The following is a 24,286-nucleotide window of genomic DNA, read 5'->3' as shown; positions in this document are numbered from 1 at the left end:
CCCCGGCAGCGCTCCGCTCTCCTTTCCGCGGGTCCCCGACCTGCTCTCCTCGTTGCACTTGGACGGGCCAGCCGGGAGCTCCCCGGGCGTCCTCTGCGTGGCCACGAGGTGAGTGGAGCGCGGACGCCCCTCGGGGCCGGGCGGGGGCCGGGGCCGGGCGCGCCAGCGTCAGGGTCTGGGGGGGCTCATGGGCCCCGAGTGCGGCCTGGCCCTCGGGCAGCCGGGGCGGGGTTGCGCGGGGCCGCGGGGCAATCGTCCGTCTCGGGACGGGGGACGGCTTGTTGCCTCCTGTCTCCTACTGACTGACGCAGGAGAAAAGACGAGTTCCCACACCCACACAACCCGAGGAGAGGGACACACACCCAAACACGCGGGGACACGTGGAGAGACGCCCAAACATCTGGAAGACGCGCGCAAACACCCGGGGAAAGAGAGATCCGTAAACACCTGGGACGCGCACGGACTCAAACGCCGGGGGAGAGCGACACGTACGTACGTTCTCGGGGAGGGGGGGAGAGGTACACACACAACCCCCGGGAAACACACACACACGCACAAAGACACCCGGTCCCTCGGGGACACACACATACACCAGCCTTTCCCCCAACCATTCGGGGACACACACACATCCACACGCCCCAGCCCACCCAGACAGACCGTACCCCCGAATGATTAACGTAGAGGAAGCAAAGGCGCTCACAGGGTTTGATCTTGGCGACCTCTGACAGGCTGCCCGGGTGAACATTGGCCAATGTGTTAATGACCACTCAGTTAAGGAGTTTGGAATGTGGAGCCAGTTCTAGGGGCTGGCGGCATTTTGGGGCATTATCTGATGGAGACTCTGGCTAAGGTTTCAGAATCGTGTTCCTTTCTTCCAACTTAGTTGGTCAAGAGGCAAGATGAGAATTTAAAGTGCTGACCAAATAGCTGGGGTGGTATTAGTTGTCTTTTTGTTGTTGTTTTTCTTTTTAAGTGATGATGCATCCCGTGACCATGGTTCTTTTGAGGAATGACTTTTCTGCTGGTTTCCAAAATGTCATGTGATCACAGTCTTTTTATAAGATTTGAGCAACCTGATAAAATCAATAGAATTTGATAGCTTTTTTAAAATTAAAGAAAAATTTTTACATGTTTGTCTTTCTGATACCATTGTAGTGGAAAATCCCTAAATTGCCTGTAATCTCAGAAACTGTTTCGTGTAGCAGAACTAGAGAGACGAAGGAAACCCAGAACTGTTGGGTTTTTTTCAGCCTTTTAGGAAGGCTGTGCTTAGTTTCTCTTTTAGGAGCTTATGTCGAAATTATAATCACTACTTGTCCATAACTCTCAGTATCTTATTTAGATCCCCAAATCTGAGACAATGGTGTGATGATCCGGGTGCTTTTAGTATTTTTGTGTAGTCGTTGTAGTTAAATTCCTCTTGCTTATACTAAAAAGTTTCTGGTTTGGTGGGACTTATTTTTTTGTTGTTGTTGTTGTTGTTGTTTTTTAAGATTTTATTTATTTATTTGAGACAGAGAGAATGAGAGAGAGAGAGCACATGAGAGGGGGGAGGGTCAGAGGGAGAAGCAGACCCCCAGCCGAGCAGGGAGCCCGATGTGGGACTCGATCCCGGGACTCCAGGATCATGACCCGAGCCGAAGGCAGTCGCCCAACCAACTGAGCCACCCTGGCACCCCTGGTGACTTATTTTGGAGAGTTTTTTGATTTGGGGATATTTTTGGTTTATCATTTGTGAGGTTATAGTAGACCAACGAAAACTAAGGAGAACATCATTGGCCTTGACTCTCTTAGAGGTTGGGGAAATACGTTAGTGCTCTTCCTCTTTTCCATCCTCTCGTGTCTTTTCGTTTCTATCCTTACCACTCCTTCCATGTAGACTACAGTACTCTGGAGGCCTGCAGCTAAGTTCCTTTGGTTCTAGAAGTTAATTTTTAGCCTCCCCTCATTTCTTACCATTTCTTGGGCAGTCACTCTGGCACTGGATGTTATGTGCATATAAATCCTGTTCATACATCGTTTCATTTAATTCTCACAACAGTTCTCTGCTATTAGCTCCATTTTACTTGTGAGGAATTTGCTGGGGGCATAGGAAGGTTAGGTCTGTTTCCCAGGTCACACAAGTAGGGAAGAGGGCAGAGGCAGGATTCGGGGCAAGCCTTTGTGAGTTTTGCTTTGTTTTCTTTTTTTTTTTTTTTAAGATTTTTAAATGTATTTATTTGAGACAGAGTGAGAGCGAGAGCGATCATGGAGGGAGAGGGAGAAGCAGACTCCCCGCTGAGCAGGGAGCCTGATGCGGGTCACCATCCCAGGGCCCCGAGATCATGACCTGAGCGGAAGGCAGACGCTTCACCGACTGAGCCCCCCAGGCGCCCCCTTCTGTGAGTTTAGAGCGCTAGTTCTCACCGGGGGCACATGTGACTGTGCCTGCAGGTGATTTGGTCCTCACCTGACGGGGAGCGCTGCCGGCCGGCCTCCAGGGGGTGGAGGCTGTGGGTGCTGCCCAGCACCCTACAGTGCACAGCACAGCCCTCCACAACAAAGAGTTGTCTGGCCCAAAATGCCACTAGTGCCAGGGTTGAGAAACCCTGCTTTACAGCAGTCTAACTCTGAGGCTCACCTTTCAGCGCTTCTGTAGTTCTTCAAATGCAATGTCATTTTCCTATTTAGGATACCTCCTAATCATTTTAAGAAAGAACAGTGGGGAAAATTTGAGAACTTAAAGAGATTTCCCTTGACCAAGAGGCATATTCATTCATTTGAAAGACTAAGGAGTGAGCAAATAATTTCTGATAACAGAATCTTTTTTTTTTTTTTAAAGATTTATTTATTTTAGAGAGTGTGCATGTACGTGAGCGGGGGAAGGGGTGGAAGGAGAGGGAGAGAAAATCCTCAAGCAGATTCCCCACTGAGTGGGAACCTCACGCAGGGCTCGATCCCAGGACCCTGAGATCATGACCTGAGCTGAAATCAAGAGTCGGACGCTCAACTGACTGAGCCACCCAGGTGCCCCCAGAATCTTTTTTTTTTTTAAGATTTTATTCTTTCATTTTAGAGAGAGAGAGAGAGAGAGCATGCAAGCAGGGGAAGGGCAGAGGGAGAGGGAGAGAGAAGCCCAAGCAGGCTGCGCTGAGCACAGAGCCGGCCGCCCGGCTTGATCCCACAACCATGAGATCATGACCTGAGCTGAAACCAAGAGTCAGATGCTCAACTGACTGAACTACCCAGGTGCCCCCAGAATCTTTTTTTTTTTTTTTTTAAGGGCAAAAGTGTCAAAAAGAACTTGAGAGCCATTCAGAGCTGTTGAAATAGACTTAGGGGTTTGGTTTCTGTATTATTCCAGTTGTCAGTAAACACTGGGCAGTCTGTTGGGCACTGATACAAAGGTGCTGGTGATATGAAGGGCAATAGGGAGTTGCCAACTCTGCGAAGCTTATAGTCTGTCTAATCATAATCGTAAGATCAGATTCTGACTGTGTCTTGGAACAAAATTTATTGCCTGGGCTACCCAAGGTCAGGGGCTAGGTGTCATTAAGAAACAAAATATCTGTATACGCACACACAGGTACCTGTAAGGGCGTTTACTATGGGTGGACTTAGGTGAAATGGGGAACAGTTGATGTGTTTCTTTTTTTTTTTTAAGATTTTATTTGTTTATTTGATAGACATCACAAGTAGGCAGAGAGGCACGGAGAGGGAGAAGCAGACTCCCCGCTGAGCAAGGAGTCCGATGCAGGGCTCAGTCCCAGGACCCTGAGATCATTACTGAGCCACCCAGGCGCCCCTGATGTGTTTCTGATAGCTTTTTAGGTTGACCACATCTGAATATTTACAAGAATCAATATTTACAAGGAGCCATTCTTGTTGAGCATAAAATTTTCCTTACATTTAGCCTCAGTAGGCAGTAGTTATGCATGCATTTTATCATGGAAATCAAGAAATAAATGGTGAAATTTTTAAAAATGACTTTTATATCATTTTCTTTTCTTTCTGTTGTTTTCCAGCCATTTTCACCATACCTGTCTAAGACTAGGCCCTTCAGTATATGTACTACTTCATTGTGGTGGTGGATGTAACTATTAGGCGAACTTTGGGGGTAAGGAGTCAAAAAGGTTTGGCTCTCTGTTTAGGAATCACTGTGAAAGTGTTATTCATGCAGCCAAGATGGCATCTTTTGTGGTAGCTTTGCTTTTGACTCATGCTGATGGATAGCATGTTCTTTGTTAATTACAGATTTCTCTGTCTCTTATCAGGAGTTATCTCCTATGGGGTAAAGGGGATGCTAAATTGTACACCTAGAAGTGATTGCTATCATATGGGATCTAGCAAAGGGCTATATATGTTCTTTCCTGATTTAAAGGGTTTCATTCTGGGAAGGGTCAAGAGGAATTGGTGCAGGAAGAACATGCACTGGCCTCAGAGGAGTCTTGCTCGATCTATAGTTGGCTTGCTGCTCTGGCCAAGTTAGGTCACCACATTTCTTTCTTTGTAAAATGAGATGGTTGTACTTTACAATCTCTATGAGATTATATGACACCAAGTAGAGACATCATATTATTGGCTTCCAAGTAGTTCCGCTCCAGGCAACATGCTGGTTAAGCAGCAGTAGGGAATAAGCCAAATAGAAGTGTGCTTGTATGTTTGAGAAACGCGTCTCACTTGAAAGCTAGCTAGGTAATAAATTTGTTAGTCAAAACCGGGGACCAGAAAATAGGGCTTGTGACTAAGTAGGTCATCAACAGAGAACATTTATTAAGGATTGGGGTGGGGGGGCGATGAACTCATGCCTCAGGGAGTTGGGAAAGCTGTGATGCAGAGGCACGTTCTGGATACCTGAGGGAGGAGGCCTGGGGACCCGGGTGTATAAGCAGGTGGAGGAGGCCTGGGGGACCCGGGTGTATAAGCAGGTGGAGGAGGCCTGGGGGACCCGGGTGTATAAGCAGGTGGAGAAGGCCTGGCCTCTCCTTGTCTTGAGGAGGTAAGGCTGGAGGTAGTCCTAGGCCTGTGCTTGCCAGGAAGCCTGGGGGTGTCTAGGCTTGTTAGATACCTTGGAGGAGAAATCTCTATTTTCCAGAGTGAATCTTGATATTGTACATGTTGTGAAAGTTGAGCTCTGGGTATTTCCCAGAGTGAATCTTGATATTGTACATGTTGTGAAAGTTGAACTCTGGGTATTTCCACATTCTGTATTCTTCCATTACTTTTTGTTAATTTTTGACCAAGGTGGATACAGGGTTTAGAATGCTGTTGCCTATCATGAACACAGAGAGGACAGCTAGAAGTAAATGAATGCAAGTAAGCTGACAGCTAAATCAGCACAGGGTGGGGAAAACGGGTGTGTATTTTGAAAGAAATACAGAAATGAAGCAGGCAGTCAGGGTTTACATTCTGCCCTCACTGAACCCAGCTCACTTCATGGTGGGAAATCTGGACACAGACTCCACTTCTGTCCAAGGCCTGATGCCTTACAAATCTATGCTATTGTTTGATAGGGGACGGAGAAACAGTATGGAGCAACTTGATATACTCATTCTGTGGCCACATTCATTATCCAAGTGTGAAGGCTAGCAGAGCAGTGTAAACTAACAAACTGAACTGTTAGTTCAATGTAAACTGAACTATTTTAATTCCAAGTTCTTGTGAATTGGACTAGGTTTTTGGGTACAGAGGCCAAGGTAGTTTTCATATGAGTGGTTGCGTTGCCAGTGTTAGAGAAGCCTGAAAAAAGCCTTACAGATTTCTTTTCTAGAACTTGCTAGAGTGTTTATTTATTAAGATTTTTTTTTTTTTTTGAGAGAGAGAGCGAGCATGAGCAGGGGGAGGAGCAGAAGGAGAAGCAGACTCCTCACTGAGCAGGGAGCCCCACGTGGGACTTGATCCCAGGACCCTGGGATCATGACCTGAGCCAAAGGCAGAAGCTTAACCGACTGAGCCACCCAGGTGCCCTTAGAGGAGTGTTTTGATTTAACAGGTTCAAAAAGTTAGAACTCACTTGGCTATGGTGTGTAGCTAGGCACCTGCTCTAGTTTGTGCAGTTTCTCACTTGTGTATTTAATCAGAGCAGTGATTAGATAAACATACCTGAAAATACATATATGGTTTAGTTGGAAGTCAGAACAGAACAACAGAAGAACTGCTTGAGGACCACACGTTGGTGAATGCAGAACATTCTCTGGAAGGAGTTCCAGTATTTTTTTTTTTTTAAGATTTTATTTATTTATTTATTTGAGAGAGAGCGTGCGCACAGAGGAAGAGGGAGAAGCAGACTCCCCACTGAGCAGGGACCCCGATGTGGGGCTCTGTCCCAGGATCCCGAGATCATGACCAGATCTGAAGGCAGACGCTTAACTGACTGAGCCACCCAGGCACCCTGAGTTCCTCTAATCTTAAAAAAATTTCATAAATAGTTGTTTTGGAGCAAACAGCTGCTACCTTCATATCCTGTTCCTCATTAACATTTGCGTAGTACTTGATTTTTATCACACCAGCCCTGGAAAACCTAGCTTTGCAAAGATAACAGTGTCATGGAAAGGAACGTGGTACAATCTCATGTTGAAGCCATGAACTCCCTTGAGCGCCAGCTTGCATGGTGTCTTACAGATGTCTGCTACCTCTGTGGCTCCCTCAGGAGTTTAGAAGAGTCTGCCCTGCCTCTGTTGCCTAAGCAGACTGACCCTTGATCCTCTCTCCCTTGTTGTCCGGAGGGTTTCATCTCCATTTTCTGCTCTACACACTTTAGGGAGTAGATTTGCCGGTGGCGAAAGGGGCCTCTAGGTGCAGAGAGGGTGGTCATGGGGTCTGTGGCCTTTCAGGAGAAACCCTTGTGCTTTCAGCCTGGCCAGCCTGTCTCAAGAAGTGTCAAGAAGTGCCAGTGTGCCTCTTCAGGTCTGCCCTGGGAATCAGCTTTCTCATTGTTAGCTGCTTCTCCCCGGGTTAGCGTTCCTCATCTCTTCCGTTTGTCGTTACTAGGACATTTTGCTGTCCATCTCAATTTTGTTGCTGTCTCTCATCTACAGTTATTCCCTCTTCTTGTCCTTTTTGGGTTTGTATGTGTGTGTGTGTGTATATATATATGTATATTTTTATATTTAAAGATTTTATTTATTTGGCAGAGAGACAGCAAGAGCAGGAACACAAGCAGGGGAGTGGGAAAGGGAGAAGCAGGCTTCCTGCTGAGCAGGGAGCCCAATGCGGGGCTCGATCCCAAGACCCTGGGATCATGACCTGAGCTGAAGGCAGACGCTTAACGACTGAACCACCCAGGCGCCCCTATATGTATATTTTTAAAAATTTTTATTTATTTGACAGAGACACAGTGAGAGGGGGAACACAAGCAGGGGGAGTGGGAGAGGGAGAAGCAGGCTTCCCACTGAGCAGGGATCCTGATGTGGGGCTCGATCCCAAGACCCTGGGATCATGACCTGAGCTGAAGGCAGATGCTTAACTGACTGAGCCACCCAGGTGCCCCAGCGAAGGGGAGTTTTAAGGACCATTAAATAGAAAGCATTTTCAAGGTCACTGCCAGGCTGTTTAGACCTAATAGAGACAGTAATGATGGCTGGGTCCCGGCTCACACTTAGAGGTCCCACCTATGCCTCCAGCTAGAGATATGATGTTTCATAAGATCCTTTCCCAGTTGGGCCTCCATTCCTTTATTTGTTTAAGAAAAATGCCTTGAGTACCCTTTGAGTTTTTATGTCATGTACATCCAGACAAATGGCTACATCTGAGAGAATTCACTGTACCAGGTGGTCAACTGTGGAGGTGTTTTCTGGAAGCATACACAGCAAAGTCCTAAGAGAAGCACTTTTCTCTTTATCTGCTTTAGGGCTTTGTGTCCCTTAGGACATTTAGATGAGGACTGAGGAGAAGCCCCTGGATTGGCCTTTAGGAGCTCTCTGGTGACTTGGGAAGCTTTTTGTAGCAGTACCTTGGTTGGAGCAAACTGGGCATCGTTGATGGAGAAGTGGGATGAAGTGAACTTTCCTGTAAGCCAGCTGCAGTGCTCTTGTGTGTCTTCTCATTTTGACCTGGTAACAACTTCCCTGCAGAATGGGCTCCTCTAATCCAGTTGAGTCCTATATGCTAGACATATAGCTGTCCTCTTGCAATACATCTTGGGAAATCCCCACTCCTCTTACTTAATTTCTTAACAGCCAAGAAGTTCTACTTTGCTGTGGCTTCATGCCTTATGGGTCGTGTTTGTGTACTAACTCTTCCCTGGGTTTTTATGGAAGTTCTCCAGACCTTACCCTTTTCTGCTCCAAATTAAAGACACCTGGTTTCTTACCTGACTTGAGGAGTCAAAATCAATGTTCCCTTAAGTTACAGCAGATCATTTTAGATCATATTTAATTTGTGTTTTGCTGCTTTAATGCATTTTGCTAACATGCATATTTAAATTCATTTCTTTCACAATGCAGTCTTCTTCCTGAAACCTAGCCAGAATTTCCAATAGTCCTATCTTGTGACTTTTATCCATTTCTTTCTCTTTGAATTGTGTCCCTCACAGTGCAACCCTGAAGTATCTTAAACAACCTTAAACTAAAAAAAACTCTTTTCTTTATTAAGCAGTTTAAGTGTCTTTCACAGGTAAATGTCTTATAGGTAGATTTATGGGTGTTCTTTTAAGGACCTCATTAAACAGAACAGAGAATAAAACGTTATCCTCACTTCCAGGATTAGCATTTTCTCATGAGTAAGTCTGTTCACTGAACTGTCACAGTTCATGGTCAAAATGTAATATTAATAGAGTCTCACAGGTGAGGGAGAGAATGGGGAAATAGTGATGCCAAGTAAAGATGAAAGTCTGGAGGGTATTATGAGTAACACAAATGGATCCCGCATCATATACAAATGATGTAGGGGCGCCTGGCTGGCTCAGTCCGGTAGAGCAGGCGACTCTTGATCTCGGAGTTGTGAGTTTGAGCCCCATGTTGGGGGTAGAGTTTACCTTAAAAAAACGTATACACACACAAATGATGTGGACATGTATTGATCATTACAGATCCGTTTAAGAATCAGATGAAACCCTTTGTACTCTTTCCGGAGAAAAGCTGAAGCACACACTTCCATCTGTACATTCATCCTTATTTCACCTGTCATTCTAGGAGGTGTGTTTTCCCCCTGCAGCTCCTTCATGGACTCCCCAATTAAGCACACTCTATACCCAAACTGTCCAATACTCATGTAGCAATTTAACTTTAAACTAATTAAAATTAAATAAAAGTTCAGTTCCTCAGATCAGTCGCATTTCAAGTGCTCAGAGCCACGTGTGCTTAATGACACCGTACTAGATAGTGCGGGAGTAGAATATTTCCATCATTGCAGAAGGTTCTGTCTGATCATGGTGCTCTGTATTTTCAAGATGGTTTGAGAAGACTTTTCCTTCCACTCTCTCCACCACTGTTAATGATTAGCTCGCATACCTAACTACAGAGGTGCCTTGTGTTTTAAGCAAAATTGTGAGTATGTATTTCTTAAAAGTTTAATTAGGTGACTTATCTTCAAAAAAGAGTACTTACTGGGTCCCCTGGGTGGCTTATTCAGTTAAGCTTGGTTTTGGCTCAGGTCATGGTCTCAGGGTCGTGAGATCGAGCCCGATATCAGGCTTCACTCTCAGCACAGCGTCTGCTTGAGGTTTTTTTCCCCCTCCTTCCTCCCCCTAGGCTCCCCCCCAACTCACGCTCTCTCTCTCTCTCTAAAATAAATAAATAAAATCTTTAAAAAAGTTTATTGAAATGAGTTCTTCAAATAGGGTGTTCTACTCTTGCTTTGTGATAGTGTAGTTTGATTTACAGTTTTTCTCTTCTCTTGCTATCTCTGTGAGGTAATGTTCAGTGGTCAACTAGATGATTTATTTCATCTGGTAAGTTGTGCCTCTAAAAAAAAGTTGTGCCTCCAAGTTGGTCTCTTCCTATGGTATTTTGCTTAAGTCTTCTGTGTGTGTGTGTGTGTGTGTGTGTTGACCTCTTGCTGTAGAGATAAAGCACCCATTAGACTTGGTGACTTCTGACTTGCTTCTTGCTCATGCATTTCAGCAAGACAACCAAGAAGACTGGAAACAGAGTGGAACTAATTAGGCTGTTAAGTGAGAGACACTGATACTAAGATTCAAGGAATGAATCCAGCTCTAAGCGAAAATAGAAATAATTTAGAGATTATCCATGTGTTTCTTTCCTTGGTTAGTTTCTTTGAACCTCAGAATAAGTGGTATGCCTCTAAACTAGGACATTCAGGATAAATGCAAAAGGAATGTGTGATTTTGAGGAAAAAAATCTGTTCCTAAATTTAAAACAAGAGGGATAAATTCAATTTAAGTGTTTGGAAGTAAGGACTAGTCAGGGGTTACAGAATATGTGTTTCAAATCTGAAATTTTGAGCAGAGCAGTTTACAAACCCAGCCTACTCTCCCTTCGGCAGCTTATTAGAGGAATGTTGTCGTTTTTAATGTTCACCAGCTCCCTGTTGGAGCCAGTAGTACTTAAAGTGGCGTTTTCATTAGACTTGCAAGAAAGAATCAGTTTTTTTGTCCCTTCCCACACATTTTAATAGACTTCAAAAATAGAATGGGGGAAGAACTGATTGAACAAAGAATTGTAAGCGCGGAAAGTACAAATAGAAAAATAAGAATAGAATAAAGGAGGAAGTTATTTTCTCTTTGTTCTTAATTTTGCATTTATTTGATACCTCACAGAACCAAAAAAAGGACAAATGAATGGATAGAATTAGGTGTGGTGTGTCCCTCCTAGGGAGTTGACATTGTAATTAGGAAGAGACGCGTAGAGCACGAGTGAGAGCTGTAATCAGGTGGAAATGATGATGAGAGCAAAGAAAAGAGGAAGATTAGGTTTCTGGGGGTGGCCATGGCAAGCTTCTTGGATGAGGTGAGGTCTTTGAATGACTAGGATTTTCCTAGCTGTCTAGGTGTTGGGAGGGAACTCCCAGTCCAAGATAAGGGCCTGAACAAAGACTGGGCTGTAAATTCCTGTGATAGGTGTGGGGACGGTGAGTTGTAGTGATATAATTGGGACAGGTTTGTGAGGTTGGATGGCCCTTGGAATGCCATGCTCTAAACCTTTATATAATGAAAATAATGAAGAAATAAATGGGGTTAGTTATCTGTGAAGAATGGAGGCAGTTGGATCTATAAACAATAAAAAATATCTGCCTTTAATCCCTACAAACATTCCTATTAGAGATTTATATTTTTTCTGCTTGGATCTGACTCCCTCTTGGTTTACTGTAGTATAATGGCTTTGGAAACCAGCAAGCGGTTGGGGAAAGCCAGAGAAAAGGGTACTGCAAATAAACTATCTGTAAATAATTGATAGTTAAAAGTATACAATAGAAAAGTTGGAAAAACAGTGTTGTAAAAAGTAAAGGGTGGACATACAGTGCTTTTTGTCTTCACTTTTGAGGTATCTGCTGAAAACGTAGCTCATTTTCTTTGCTGCCAGTGACCTACTTATCCATTTTCCCATTCAGATTAGTGTGTGCTGTAGACAGCATGTGTTGGTGCCAGCACATGTATTGTAATCCTAAGCTATCTACTGTGTGTGTAACAGTTTATTCAAAAGGACACTGATGAAGGGACAAGGAGATCATTCGTGGCTTTGCATAAATCTAATTTTAGGGTCTTATTTGACAATTCTTAGGCCGTATACATGTTTGTGTGAGTGTGTGCATCTATAAATGTACACCTATATTCTTTAGATATAACTCACATACCGTAAGATTCACCATTAATGTATACAATTCGTTGGCTTTTAGTATATTCACAAAGTTGTGCAACCATTACCCTAATTCCAGAATATTTTCATCACCCCCCCCCCACACACACACACAAAGAATCCCTGTACCCATTAGCAATCACTCCCCATTTACCTTTCCCCACCCATTTCCTGGTACCACGAATCTACTTTCTATCTATGGGTTTGCCTATTCCAAACATTACATATAAATGGGAGGCCACATGTAATATTATTAACAATTCAGTTGTTGGACATTTGAGTGGTTTCCACTTTTTGGCTATTATGAATAATGCTGCTATGAACATTCACATACAAGTTTTTATGTGGAGTATGTTTTCATTTCTCTTAAGAGAAGAATTGCTGGGTCATATGGAAAGTTTATGTTTAACTTTTTGGGGAATCACCAGGCTATTTTCCACTATCATTGCACCATTTTACATTCCCACTAGCAGTGTATGAGAGTTCCAGTTTCTCCATATCTTCATCAGCACTTGTTTATTGTCTGTCTTTTTTGATTCTAGCCATCCTAGTGATATGAAGTGCTATATCATTGTAGTTTTGATTTACATTTCCCTAATGATGTTGACCATTTATGCCCATTTTTAAATTGGGTTACTTGGGTTTTTTTGTAAGATTTATTTATTTAGGGGCGCTTGGGTGGCTCAGTCGGTTAAGTGTCTGCCTTCGGCTCAGGTCATGATCTCAGGGTCCGGGGATTGAGCCCTGCGTCGGGCTCCCTGCTCAGCAAGGAGTCTGCTTCTCCCTCTCCCTCTGCCCCTACCCCCACTTGTGCTCTCTGTCTTGCTCTCTGTCTCTCTCAGATAAATAAATAATAAATAAATCTTTTTTTTTTTTAAAGACTTTGAGAGAGACAGAGTGCACGAGTGGGAGGGGCAGAGGGAGAGGGAGAGAAAATCTGAAACAGACTCCACACTGAGCTTGGAGCCTGGCATGGGTCTTAATCTCATAACCCTGAGATCATGACCTGAGCCGAAACCAAGAGTCTGACGCTCACCCGACTGCGCCACCCAGGTGCCCCTCTTGCAGACTTTAATATAAACCTGTAAGGTTTTCTGTGCTGTGATCACGGTATGCATGCAGTTTTATCATTCAGCAACAGCATATTTCTACAGTCCCACCTTTCCATGTTTCCTCAGGGAGTGCAAAACATCGCCAGTTAGGCATTTAGGGCATTTGCATTTGCCCTACTATTGACATTTTTGCAAAATCTGTTTTTTTTTCTTTTTGACATGATTTTAGAATAGTATGGGGATGTATTTTTTGCTATACTTTATTTTATTTTTATTTTTTAAAAGATTTTATTTATTCATTTGAGACAGAGAGATACAGAGAGAGAGAGCATGAGCAGGGGAGAGAGAGAGGGAGAAGCAGGCTCCCAGCCGAGCCAGCAACCAGACGTGGGGCTTGATCCTAGGACCCTGGGATCATGACCTGAGCCGAAGGCAGATGTTTAACCATATGAGCCACCCAGGCGCCCCTGCTATACTTTAGAAAATTGATAACTCGGGGAAAAGTATGGGCATTTTTTAATGGTATAATGTGTTTCCATGAAACTCAATCTTTTTAGAGAGTTTTTTTTTTTAAACATTTTATTTTTTTTTCTAAGTAATCTCCACATCCAACATGGGGCTCGAACCAACCCCGAGATCAAGAGTTGTTGCATCCTCTACCAACTGAGCCAGCCAGGTGCCCCAAGCATGTTTCATTTTTATTAGACATAGTAGGTATGCCAATTTCATTATTATTACCTCTGCACTTAGAGGCATGTTCAGGGTGCATTAGGAATGTGGGGGAAGGGACTTCAGTGGGAGATGAGGTCTAGTTGCATCTACAGGGGTGAGCAGGAGTTTGCAAGGGGTGGCAAGAGGAAAAGATGAAAGGGAGGTGAAGTATAAAGCCACAGAGTGAACATCTTACTGCAGGATCCACCTACAAGGCAGAAAAGCCACCATTTTCAATCCCAAAGCCAGCTGATGCCATTGGTAGTTGAAAGGGATCATAAGGGCATCCGTTGAAGCTCTACCCGAGGCCCTCCTCTTTCCCTCACCTCAGCCAGTTAACTTTCTGGATTCCACATCTGATCAGGTTGCCTGCTGCTGAAGCTCTTTCAGTGCTCTCATCATTTCAGGGGTGTACATGGAAATCCTTCCCACATGTCTCAGGCCCTGCCTCTTTCAGAGCCGCTCCCTCCAGTCCCCTGTGTATAGCACTCTCCTCCCTCTCTGGGCTCCAGGTGCTCAGGCCTATCTTGGGCTCTTCCTCTGCCTTGGCCTCTTCCTTCGCCACTTCCTCGCTCCGGCTCCCTCTGCTTTTCTTGGGGTTTTCTCCCCCTGTTGCTGAGCTTCCTGCTACTGGGCTTAGCCTGTGATCAGACCCACTTACCCTGGGTCAAATCCCCCTACAGTGGAATCAGACCTTGATGAGGCTGCTCCCTATGGACAGCATGCAGCTAAAATGATCACTGAGACATTGCTTTGGAAGAGCCCGCACTGGAAACTGGTGTGTAGTCTCTCACTAACACACTTGAACACAGCCCAGTTTCCCTCTGGCCTTGGAAGTTACCACCTTTTTAACTGAGCAGCAGGTGAAGTAGCTGGCTGAGTTACAGGGTCGTAGTGTATGAAAATTAAGTCCCCCTGAGGTCTGGAATCACAGGTGGCTCCATGAAATACTCACATGTGGGGCCTGGGTCTGACTGAGAGAGCTGCAGGTTTACACACTGCATCTGTCACTCACCGAGGGAGATGCTGGGCAGAATCCCCTGGGCTATTTAAGTTGTTTGGTTTCTGGTTCAGCATGAATACTTGCACTCTCTATCAAATGCCTCATTTGTAGATCTTGCCACAGTTGTAACACACATGGGTTTGTGTGCAGATCGTCACTTAACCCAACTACAAGCTGCACGTGGCAGGGACTGGGTGGGTGTGACTGCATCCACAGTGTCTGGCACACAGGAGACTTCACTAAGTACTTGTTTAAAAACTGCTTTCACCTACTCCGTGGAACACTAGGCTTCTGGGGAGATGCTTCACAGTTCTGCCAACATTTGATTGACAGTTCATTTAAAACATGTTTAGGGGCACCTGGGTGGCTCAGTCGGTTAAGCGTCTAATTCTTGATTTCAGTTCAGGTCATGATCTCAGGGTTGTGAGATCGAGCCCCATGTCAGGCTCCATGCTCAGCGTGGAGTCTGCTCATCCCTCTCCCTCTGCTCCTCCTCCCTTTTGCGTGTGCTCCCTCCCTCTCTCTTTCTCTCCCTGTAAAATAAATAAAATCTTAAAAAAGAATGTTTAAACTGTTGAAATTCTATTAAAACTTCGGCACTTGGGGCGCCTGGGTGGCTCAGTTGGTTAAGTGACTGCCTTCGGTTCAGGCTGTGATCCCAGGGTCCTGGGATCAAGCCCTGCGTTGGGCTCTGCACTCTGCAGGGAGTCTGCTTCCCCCCTCCCCCGCCCCGGTCTCAAATAAATCTTAAAAAAAAAAAAAAAAACTTACGCACAGTTAGATGTGCTTTATTTTTTTTTTTAAGATTTTATTTATTTATTAGAGAGAGACAGTGAGAGAGGGAACACAAGCAGGGGAAGCAGGAGAGGGAGAAGCAGGCTCCCCGCTGAGCAGGGAGCCCGATGCGGGGCTCGATCCCAGAACCCTGGGATCATGACTTGAGCCGAAGGCAGACGCGTAACGACTGAGCCACCCAGGCGCCCCTAGATGTGCTTTATTTATAGTACATGTCAGTGGATTGAACACTACTAGTTCTGTCAGGTTACCTTGTTCTTGTGCAGTTCTTGAAATAAAGCCAGCAGTTGAAAGACTCTTAGCATCGCAGCTGCTTGTGTTCATTCAGCAGTCAACAGGAAAACCCTCAGAAATAAATGCAAAGGCAGCTGAGCCTAATAGGCTTAAGTGGCAGGCCCTAGATCAGTCAGCTTCCTTGAGATCTCCCTCTCTCCATGTTTTCCTAGCTGTATGACCTCAAGCAAGGTAGTAGACCTCTCTGAGTCAGGGTCCTCATCTGTAGTGGAGGGATAGGGAGACACTTGAGAGGAGTGGATGCAGTGAAGCAGAGGAAGGGGCTTATAGGGCTTAGTTCAGTGTTCACTGTTACAGCTGTTGTTACTGTTGCTATTTCATCTTTAACCCCAAATGTCAAAATTTTGAAGAGTCTTCATTTATTCGTTGATTGAATTTATAAGTTAAGGGCTGCCATATGTAAGTTTCACAGAAATGCCCTTTGCTTAAAGAAGGTGTGTGTCGGGGATAAAACCTTTGGTTTAGACTAAGAGAGCGCTAGTGCTTTAGCCCAGCTTCCCCCATAATCTGTCACTCAGAAACCTTCGCATTGAATTCGATCTCTAGAGTTAGGATCCTTTGGCTTCCTCATGTCTGCCTGCATAATCCTCTTCTCTGTTCTGCCCAGGACTCTTACTGAAATTTGACTTAAGAAATGGTCATGAAAGAAACCTGTCCTTAAAACTGCCAGTAAAGACGTCTTCATGTGTTCATTCCACAGAAACTTCTTGCACTCCTATAATGAGCCTGGCACTGTGGTGAAACGCTTTTACCTATTGTCCATGACCGAGTGAATCTTCCCAATGGCCCTAGGAGGTAGGATGTCAGGTAGTTTGCCCAGGGCTGTGTGCTCTTGGCCTTTGGCACCAAGAACCCTTCTCCTTTCTGATGATGGGCTACTCTTCTGTCACGAAGTTTTCACCTCGGCCTTGGCTGCCCAGAAGCTTCCTGACACAACGCTGCCTTAGCTTTAGCCCAGCTTTTCCTTTGTTGCGTTGCTGCCCCTCCCTCTCTTGTGACTCTTCTTTCTTCTTGTTTGTGTTAGCTTTATTTAATTTTTCGGAAGAGGATTATTCTCAGCCACTCAAAATTTGGGCAAATTTTGAAGAATGACATATTTTACGTTTTTAAAAAAATTTTATTGAGAGCGAGAGAGAAGAGAGAGAGAGGGCAAGAGAGCACAAGCAGGGGGAGCAGGCTCCCTGCTGAGCAGGGAACCCAACGCGGGGCTCGATCCCAGGACCTGAGATCATGACCTAAGCCGAAGGCAGACGCTTAACCAACTGAGCCACCCAGGCGCCCCCATATTTTACATTTTTATCCTAAAAATATCTTGCAGTTGTTTGAGTGTGAAACTTAGAAAAGAAGGGTGGGCAGGCAAAAACCTTCTTGAAAAAGCAGTGATTGAAGTGTAGTATTTGGGGGCGCCTGGCTGGCTCAGTTGTTAAGCGTCTGCCTTCGGCTCAGGTCATGATCCCGGGGTCCTGGGATCGAGCCCCGCATCAGGCTCCCTGCTCCGCGGGAAGCCTGCTTCTCCCTCTCCCACTCCCCCCGCTTGTGCGCTTGCATGTGCGCGCGTGCTCTCTCTCTCTTTCTGACAAAAATATTTAAAAAAAAAAAGTGTAGTATATGATTCTAGGGTTTTTTTTGGACTGAGAAAGGTCATGGACAGCTTTCAGGTATGGTTTTCCTTTTATTTTTATTTATTTTTTTCTGGTTTTCCTTTTAAATTAAGAATCCAGATGCTCATGGAAGTCATATTTATTCACATTTTAATTTTTGTTTTTACTCTTAAAACTGTGAAAACAAATTAAACGTACATTGCTAAGATGAGCTTTCTAATTTTTTCTTTGCAGATAATGATGCTGCTTGAGCTGAACAATTAAGGTAACATTTATGACCTATGTAATATGCTTTTCTTATTCAGGATTCTTTATCAGATTTAGCTGAATTGTTAAAGTCGTGTTTTAACCTTGGTGAGGTTGCTTGTGGGCAATCATTCCGAACTGTGTAGTAAAAAAGACTTCACATTATATTTTAAGGTAAGTTCTGAAAATAACATAACAGGATACCTTTATTCATTCATCTTATGCTGAAGTTTCAAAGGGTTTTACTATTTTTAGAAAAGAAAAAGGGAGTATTTTTAATGTCTCCAAGCCAGTTATAGTTATGTTAATGTATAGATTGCCTGAAGCTAGCTTTTGTTGGATTCAGTGGGAAATAAGATGGTTTATATCGTTATCTGTATCGCCATGTATGTTTATATACGACTCTACAGTAAGAATCAAAGAAATGTTTGTATATATATTGTTTTAGCAAATGCCAGCATCCTTGCAAAGAGGGTATCTGCAAGGCCCCAAATTATAGATGGGAATTGTAAAAAATCATACCCCACTTCCTGGTGTATGGGTCTAGCATACCCCAGATTTGTTTAATCAGAATAATGGCACCAACTAGGAAATCCTACATTATTATGAAAAAAGAAAAGGACTGTGTCAAAGTGTCCTGATAAAATTATAAATGACAAATCTCAAGGAATGTCTAAGATTAAATTTGGTAGATATATGCAACCAGTCACCTGGGGGGAGGTTATTAGATTGCATAATCTGGTTTATAATTTGATGTGAAGATCCTAACAATTCAGTGCTGTGCAATAAAACTTTGTGTCTGGTAAGGTAATTAGAGACTTACTCAAATACTGGGATAAATGATATACTAGAATCACACACATCTCTTACATCCTTAGAACACAGAATGGAACTTTTGTGTTCATGTATCTTGAAAATCTTGTGAAAGGAACAGTCTTGGAATGGGGGCTGCTGGGGAAGGTTCCTGGTGTTGGTGATGACCATGCTGAGTGGTTCCGAGGGCTCAGCCGTTAGTTAGGTGAAGTGGGGTAGGATCACCAGCAGAGGAAGCAGCATGTGCCAGGGCCAAGGCAAGGGAGAGCAAGGGAGCTGAGCAAGTGGAATTGAATTTCAGTTCCAGCTGACTGTGCATTTGTCAATGACTGAAGCTGGAAATGGGGAGCAGGGCTAGGTGTCTTGTCTTAGAAGTTGGACTTAGATCTGGAAATCTGGAGAACCACTGAAGAGTGTTAAGGATAGGGCCTTAGAGCAGTGCTTTTTCCTCATCTCATAATAGCTGGTATGCAATGTTGGTTTTGTTATTCTTTTTTTCTATAAATTGAAATTGTTTAAGCAAGATTGCAAAGTTAAACAAAGGAACAGATTTACCAAGTTGTTACCTCTGTCAGGAGATTAAGGGGTTTGGGATTGTTTCGATTTCCTCTCACATGAATTTAGTTTGGGCATTGAGCAGAGCAATCCACTGAAGTCAAAAAAGTCTCAAAAAAGTCTCCAAGAGGTAAGTACTTTGATTGCCTCACAGTTTTGTTGGCCACTTTAAATTGTATCAGTTATAGTAGTAGTTATTGTAGTAGTAACTTAAAAGAGCCAATAAGAGTTACAGACAAGTTCTACAGGTTTTACCAGAATAGTGTATCATGTAGTTGGAAATGCAGAATTCTTACACATGACAGGAAGTATTTAATTCCATTATACTGGGTCACATTTGCATATAACCAGGAGAGAGCCAGATAATGTTTACTGCAGTGAATTTCCAAATCCATCCTAGTCAATTAATAATTATTGTTCGTGTCTTCATTACTTTCCCATTGATGGATTCACAATATATCCAGTTTCATGTTAAAGTTAATAACCATTTCTGCTCTAGAACTGTGCTGGCCACTACAGCTATTGCCTCTAAATGTGGCCATTCAAATTAGTTATGATTAAATAAAATTTAAAATTCGGTTCCTCATTCCCTCCAGCCACATGTCAGATGCTCAGTAGTCATGTGGCAAGTGGCTGCCATATTGGACAGTGCAGATGGAGGACATTTCCATCATTACAGAAAATTTTGTTAGTGCTATTCCAAAGATTGTCTCCTTTTATAAATTTTAATGTACTTAAAAGCCATGTAATAGTGAAGTATTTACAGATTAAATGATATAATTTGATTCAAAATAACTGGGGAGAATTGGTAGTTATGGAAGAAACAGGATTTGCCATAAGTTGGTAATTGGTGAAGCTAGGTTGGGGATCCATGGGGGTTTCATTATATTATTCTCATTATTCAGAAATTTTGTGTATGTTTGAAATTTTCCATAATAAAGAATAAAAACAGAAGCCTTAAATTCGAACAGTGCTCCTGTTGGCACTTAAAAGTAGCCATCTGGGGACCCTGAACCCAGGGTCCTGGGATCGAGTCCCGCATCGGGCTCCCTGCTCAGCGAGGAGCCTGCTTCTCCCTCTGCCTGCCGCCCCCCTGCTTGTACTCTTGCACTCTCTCTCTCTCTCTCTCTCTCTCTCTCTCTCTCTCTGGTAAATAAATAAATCTTAAAAAAAAAAAAGTAGCCATTTGTAAATGGGCATCTGAAATTCTACCCCACACAGGCTGGTGCCTGTGGTGTAGGGAAATGTGTAATCCTGCCCCGGGGCTTCCCCAAAAGGGTACATAGAGTACTGCATTTTTTTTTTTTTTTAAGGATTTATCTATTTATTTGACAGAGAGCACAAGCAGGGGTAGTGGCAGAAGGAGAGGGAGAAGCTGAGTGGGGAGCCCGATGCGGTGCTCCATCCCAGGACCCTGGGATCATGACCTGAGCTGAAGGCAGATGCTTAACCAACTGAGCCACCCAGGCGCCCCTAGAGTACCACATTTTTAAGATTTGTGTCATTCCCTCTGAAAACACAGACGTGACAGCCCAGGTTCATATTTATTAAGAGTTAGAACTGCCCAAATGAGTCTTGTGGGCAGAATGTGCTAGATTATGATATTTTGTTAAAAAATTCCATTGCTGCTGACATTAATTTTAGCCAAGTCCAAATCGTGTTCCTAATGAAGAGAATGGCGTCCATTTACTCAGTCATTGCTTATTTTTGTTCACAGCCAAATCAGTCAGCTTCTGTCTCTGGTTTCCTGGTTACCAGCTCCTATGGTGATAGCGTTGGAAGAGAGAAAGGGGAGGTCATTGAGAAAACCCTTGGCACAAGACGAAAGCCATCAGTAAAACTGTCACTGTGCCACCAAAGGGCTGTTTGAAGTTGTTACAAACACCTGCCTACTTTGGTCTCCTACTGCATGTCTAAGAAATGGGGGCAGGGCTTATTGTGCATAGAGAGGGATGGTTGAGAGCAAGGTGTTTGGGGTGAGACTTGGCTTTGAGTGCTTGCCTCAGTCAGCTTGGGGGAAGAGCGAGCCCTGACTGGCTGTGTCAGGGAGTACCAGTAGGGTTGTGTCTGCTGTGTGGTCGAGCGCTCAGCGTGTGACAGCTCTTGCATTAGGCATTTTCTGTACAGAAAGGACTGGGGACTCTGTGCTTTATTTCCCTTATGCACCGATATTCATACAATCATGTAGAGAAATGTACAGGTCTAAAGCAATGTAATGGTACCTCTTTATTTTACAGGGTTCTAAAGTCAAAATCCTGAGATTAATAATGGCAGGAAAATCTTCACTTTTTAAAGTAATTCTCCTTGGAGATGGTGGAGTTGGGAAGAGCTCTCTGATGAACAGATATGTGACCAATAAGTTTGATATCCAGCTCTTCCATACAATAGGTGTGGAATTTTTAAATAAAGATTTGGAGGTGGATGGACATTTTGTTACCATGCAGATTTGGGACACGGCCGGTCAAGAGCGATTCAGAAGCCTGAGGACGCCATTTTACAGAGGTTCTGACTGTTGCCTGCTCACTTTTAGTGTCGACGATTCTCAGAGCTTCCAGAACTTGAGTAACTGGAAGAAAGAATTCATATATTACGCAGATGTGAAAGAGCCCGAAAGTTTTCCTTTCGTGATTTTGGGCAACAAGATTGACATAAGTGAACGTCAAGTGTCTACAGAAGAAGCCCAAGCCTGGTGCAGGGACAACGGCGACTATCCTTACTTTGAAACAAGTGCAAAAGATGCCACAAATGTCGCAGCAGCCTTTGAGGAAGCAGTTCGAAGAGTGCTTGCTACTGAGGATAGGTCAGATCACCTGATTCAGACAGACACGGTCAGTCTGCACCGAAAGCCCAAGCCTAGCTCATCTTGCTGTTGATCGTTAGAGAGGTTGCCCGTGCGATCTAACCAACTTACACACATTCACAGAAAAACAAAACACGGTGGAGAAGAGAATTAGCATTTGCAGCAATGGATCATGTACTCATAAAATTAAACTAACCGTATTGCTGCTTTATTAGTGGGTGGGAGAAGGGACACATCCACTCGTGGAAGAATCAATTTACTCAGTAGTGGCACCTTACATTTATAAATTGTAATGGTTGTCTAATAACATTTAATTTAAATATGTACGTTACAGAGCTAATAAATGAGATGATCAATACTTTAATTATAATTAAAACACTTGAATATTCTGGAAGTTATTGTTTGTTTTTCCTGGGAAAATGGAGAACTACTTTTTATATGTGTATATTTTTATGTAATTAGCATTCAGTTCCTGGTTGAGGGGAAAAAAGATTCCCTAAAGCAATAATGTTAATAAAGATTAAAACCTAATGCGTTTGCATTGCAGTTATTTGATTACTTCTTCATTCTCTTTAAAATTATTTAAGTATTCACATTTTCATTCTCCATATCAGAATTACTCTCACTAGTAATCACTTGTTGTGCCCCCACCCCCAAAACAGAAGCCAACTTTATCACTCTTGGAGGAAATACTAAGGATTGTACTTGTGTGAGGGTAAACGACATCTTTGTTCGGTCACATATGTAATGCCTTCTCTGTCATTGAACACTGTTTAGTGATTTGCTCTCAAGGAGATTTTGATAAAGCGAATTGTAGTCTTTCGCGGGTAAAGTTCATGCTCTGCCATGTGTGCCTATCCCATCCTACGGAGGCAAACCAACCCACTGTGGGTTACCAGAACATGCTGGGGCAGGGTTATCATGCCCTGCTCATTGGGAACCACTGAAAAAGAATAGCAGTATCATTCAGTAAGCTAAGCTTTTGAAAGTCTAATCTAACACAGAACAGACAATTTGGCTATATGAAAAACATTTTAACATTTTGAATTTGGGGAAATTAAATCTCTTCATAGTTTCAGGTTAGAGACAGTTTTTGTTTTTATTATTTATTATCAGTCCCCCCTCCCAAAACTGTAATCCTCCATCAAAAAAACAAAATAGGAATCCAGTAACAAATTGGAGTATATTACATACTCTTTGTTTTTTTCTCTAGGGGATTTGCTTTTTTTTTCCCCAATCAAAAGTGTCCCCATTGGTTTGTGACTTGCTGTTTCCTCTTAATATATGTGGACATACTTCCATTATAGTATATCTACCTCATTTGTCAGCTGTACGGAGGTTTACCAATTTATTCAAACCGTTCTCTAGGGACACATCCAGCAGCAATATCTGAAGGTGCCCATTTCCCACACCTTGTTCAACAGTGGGTATTCGGAGTAAATTTTTTGTTCATTTTTTAAATAGATGAGTCACGTTTCAAAATCGTAAGACTTAAGAGACCGATATCTATACCCTTGCCACCCAGTTCCTGTCCGTGGAGGCAGCATGTGTCAGGTTCTTGGGTATCAAGCTAGATATTTAGTATGTAAGGGAAGCATATTATATTAGTTTGCTAGGGCTGCCACAACAAAATGCAGACTGGGCGGCTTAAACAATGGGAATTTTTCTCACAGTTCTGGGGCTGTATGTCCAAGATCAAGGGGTTGGTAGGTTTAGTTTCTCCTAAGGTCTCTCTGTGACTTGCAGATGACCTTTCCTCTGTGTGCAGCACCCCCTCCCCCCACCATGCCACCATGTCTCTGCATCCAAATTTCTTCCTCTCGTAAGGACACCAGTCAGATTGGATTAGGGCCCACCGTAGTGGGCTCGTTTTGACTTAAATCACCTCTTTAAAGGCCCTGTCTCCAAATACAGTCACATTCTGAGGGACTGGGGGCTAGGGCTGCAACATACGGATTTTGGGGGGACACAATTCAGCCCATAATACATACGTATGTGTGTAGGTATTTACCTAATGCGTAATTTTGATTCCTGTATAGATTTAACTAATACTTTGCTGGTTTTTAAAAAACTTATAAGCAGCTTTTCAGTAATCTTTTTTTCAGCTAAATATTCAGGAGGTCTAGAGCTGGGAAGCAAAAAATGGTCAAGGGAACAGATCTTCATGTGTATAAAGACAGGCTGGTGGGAAAGCAGAGTAATCCAGTTTAACACCGTTGACTCAAAGGGATCCAGTGAACAGGAGCTAGCTGACCAAGCACAGTACTGAAATGTGACCACTAAGGAGGAACAAAACCTGGCAGTAGCCCCGGCCTTCAAAGAGACTACAACAAACCGATGGGACAAGCTCTTCAACAAGCAGCGAAAGGTAGCTGCAGGTCTGACGCTCTTGTTTTTAGGAAGTAAAAGGTCTTTTGATTGGCTGGTGTTACCTAAACAAAGATGAGAAATATTGAAAAAACAAGAGTTGGGGAAGAAAGCAGTTGGCGCCGGAGGCGGCCGGGGTTGGTGGAAGGAAGTAGCTGCAGAGCCCCCAGGAAGCCGGCAGAAGGGAAGAACGGTGTGCATGCCCCCCATTCTGAGGAGGAGAGGCCCCAGGGTTCCAGTGCCCCTGCTCGCCACAGGGCGTCGGGCCGACTCTGACAACGTGAGCTTCTGTGGTCTACTCGCGCAGGGCCGTCGAG

General features: G+C 43.7%; 1 protein-coding gene across 3 annotated transcripts; it reads left to right on the top strand.

Moving 5' to 3' along the window:
- Positions 1-22,133, top strand: RAB9A (RAB9A, member RAS oncogene family). Of its 3 annotated transcripts, none has more exons than XM_078064264.1 (3): positions 1-108; positions 17,423-17,453; positions 21,040-22,133. In XM_078064264.1, the coding sequence occupies exon 3, from the start codon at positions 21,070-21,072 to the stop codon at positions 21,673-21,675; it is 606 nt and encodes a 201-aa protein (XP_077920390.1). In that variant the 5' UTR covers positions 1-108; positions 17,423-17,453; positions 21,040-21,069; the 3' UTR covers positions 21,676-22,133. The 3 variants fall into 3 exon arrangements, with proteins under 3 accessions (XP_077920390.1, XP_077920389.1, XP_077920388.1); XM_078064263.1 differs by lacking the exon at positions 1-108 and adding an exon at positions 380-488; XM_078064262.1 differs by lacking the exon at positions 1-108 and adding an exon at positions 16,288-16,382.
- The last annotated feature ends 2,153 nt before the right edge of the window (positions 22,134-24,286 follow it).

This window comes from Halichoerus grypus, chromosome X (assembly GCF_964656455.1).
Source record: "Halichoerus grypus chromosome X, mHalGry1.hap1.1, whole genome shotgun sequence".
Classification (NCBI taxonomy): Eukaryota; Metazoa; Chordata; class Mammalia; order Carnivora; family Phocidae; genus Halichoerus; species Halichoerus grypus.
The sequence above is the reverse complement of the archived record's forward strand: the minus strand, read 5'-3'. Positions and strand labels throughout refer to the sequence as shown.

Excerpts from the sequence above, each read along its gene's own strand:
- RAB9A (XM_078064264.1), top strand. The coding sequence starts at position 21,070 with ATGGCAGGAAAATCTTCACTTTTTAAAGTAATTCTCCTTGGAGATGGT.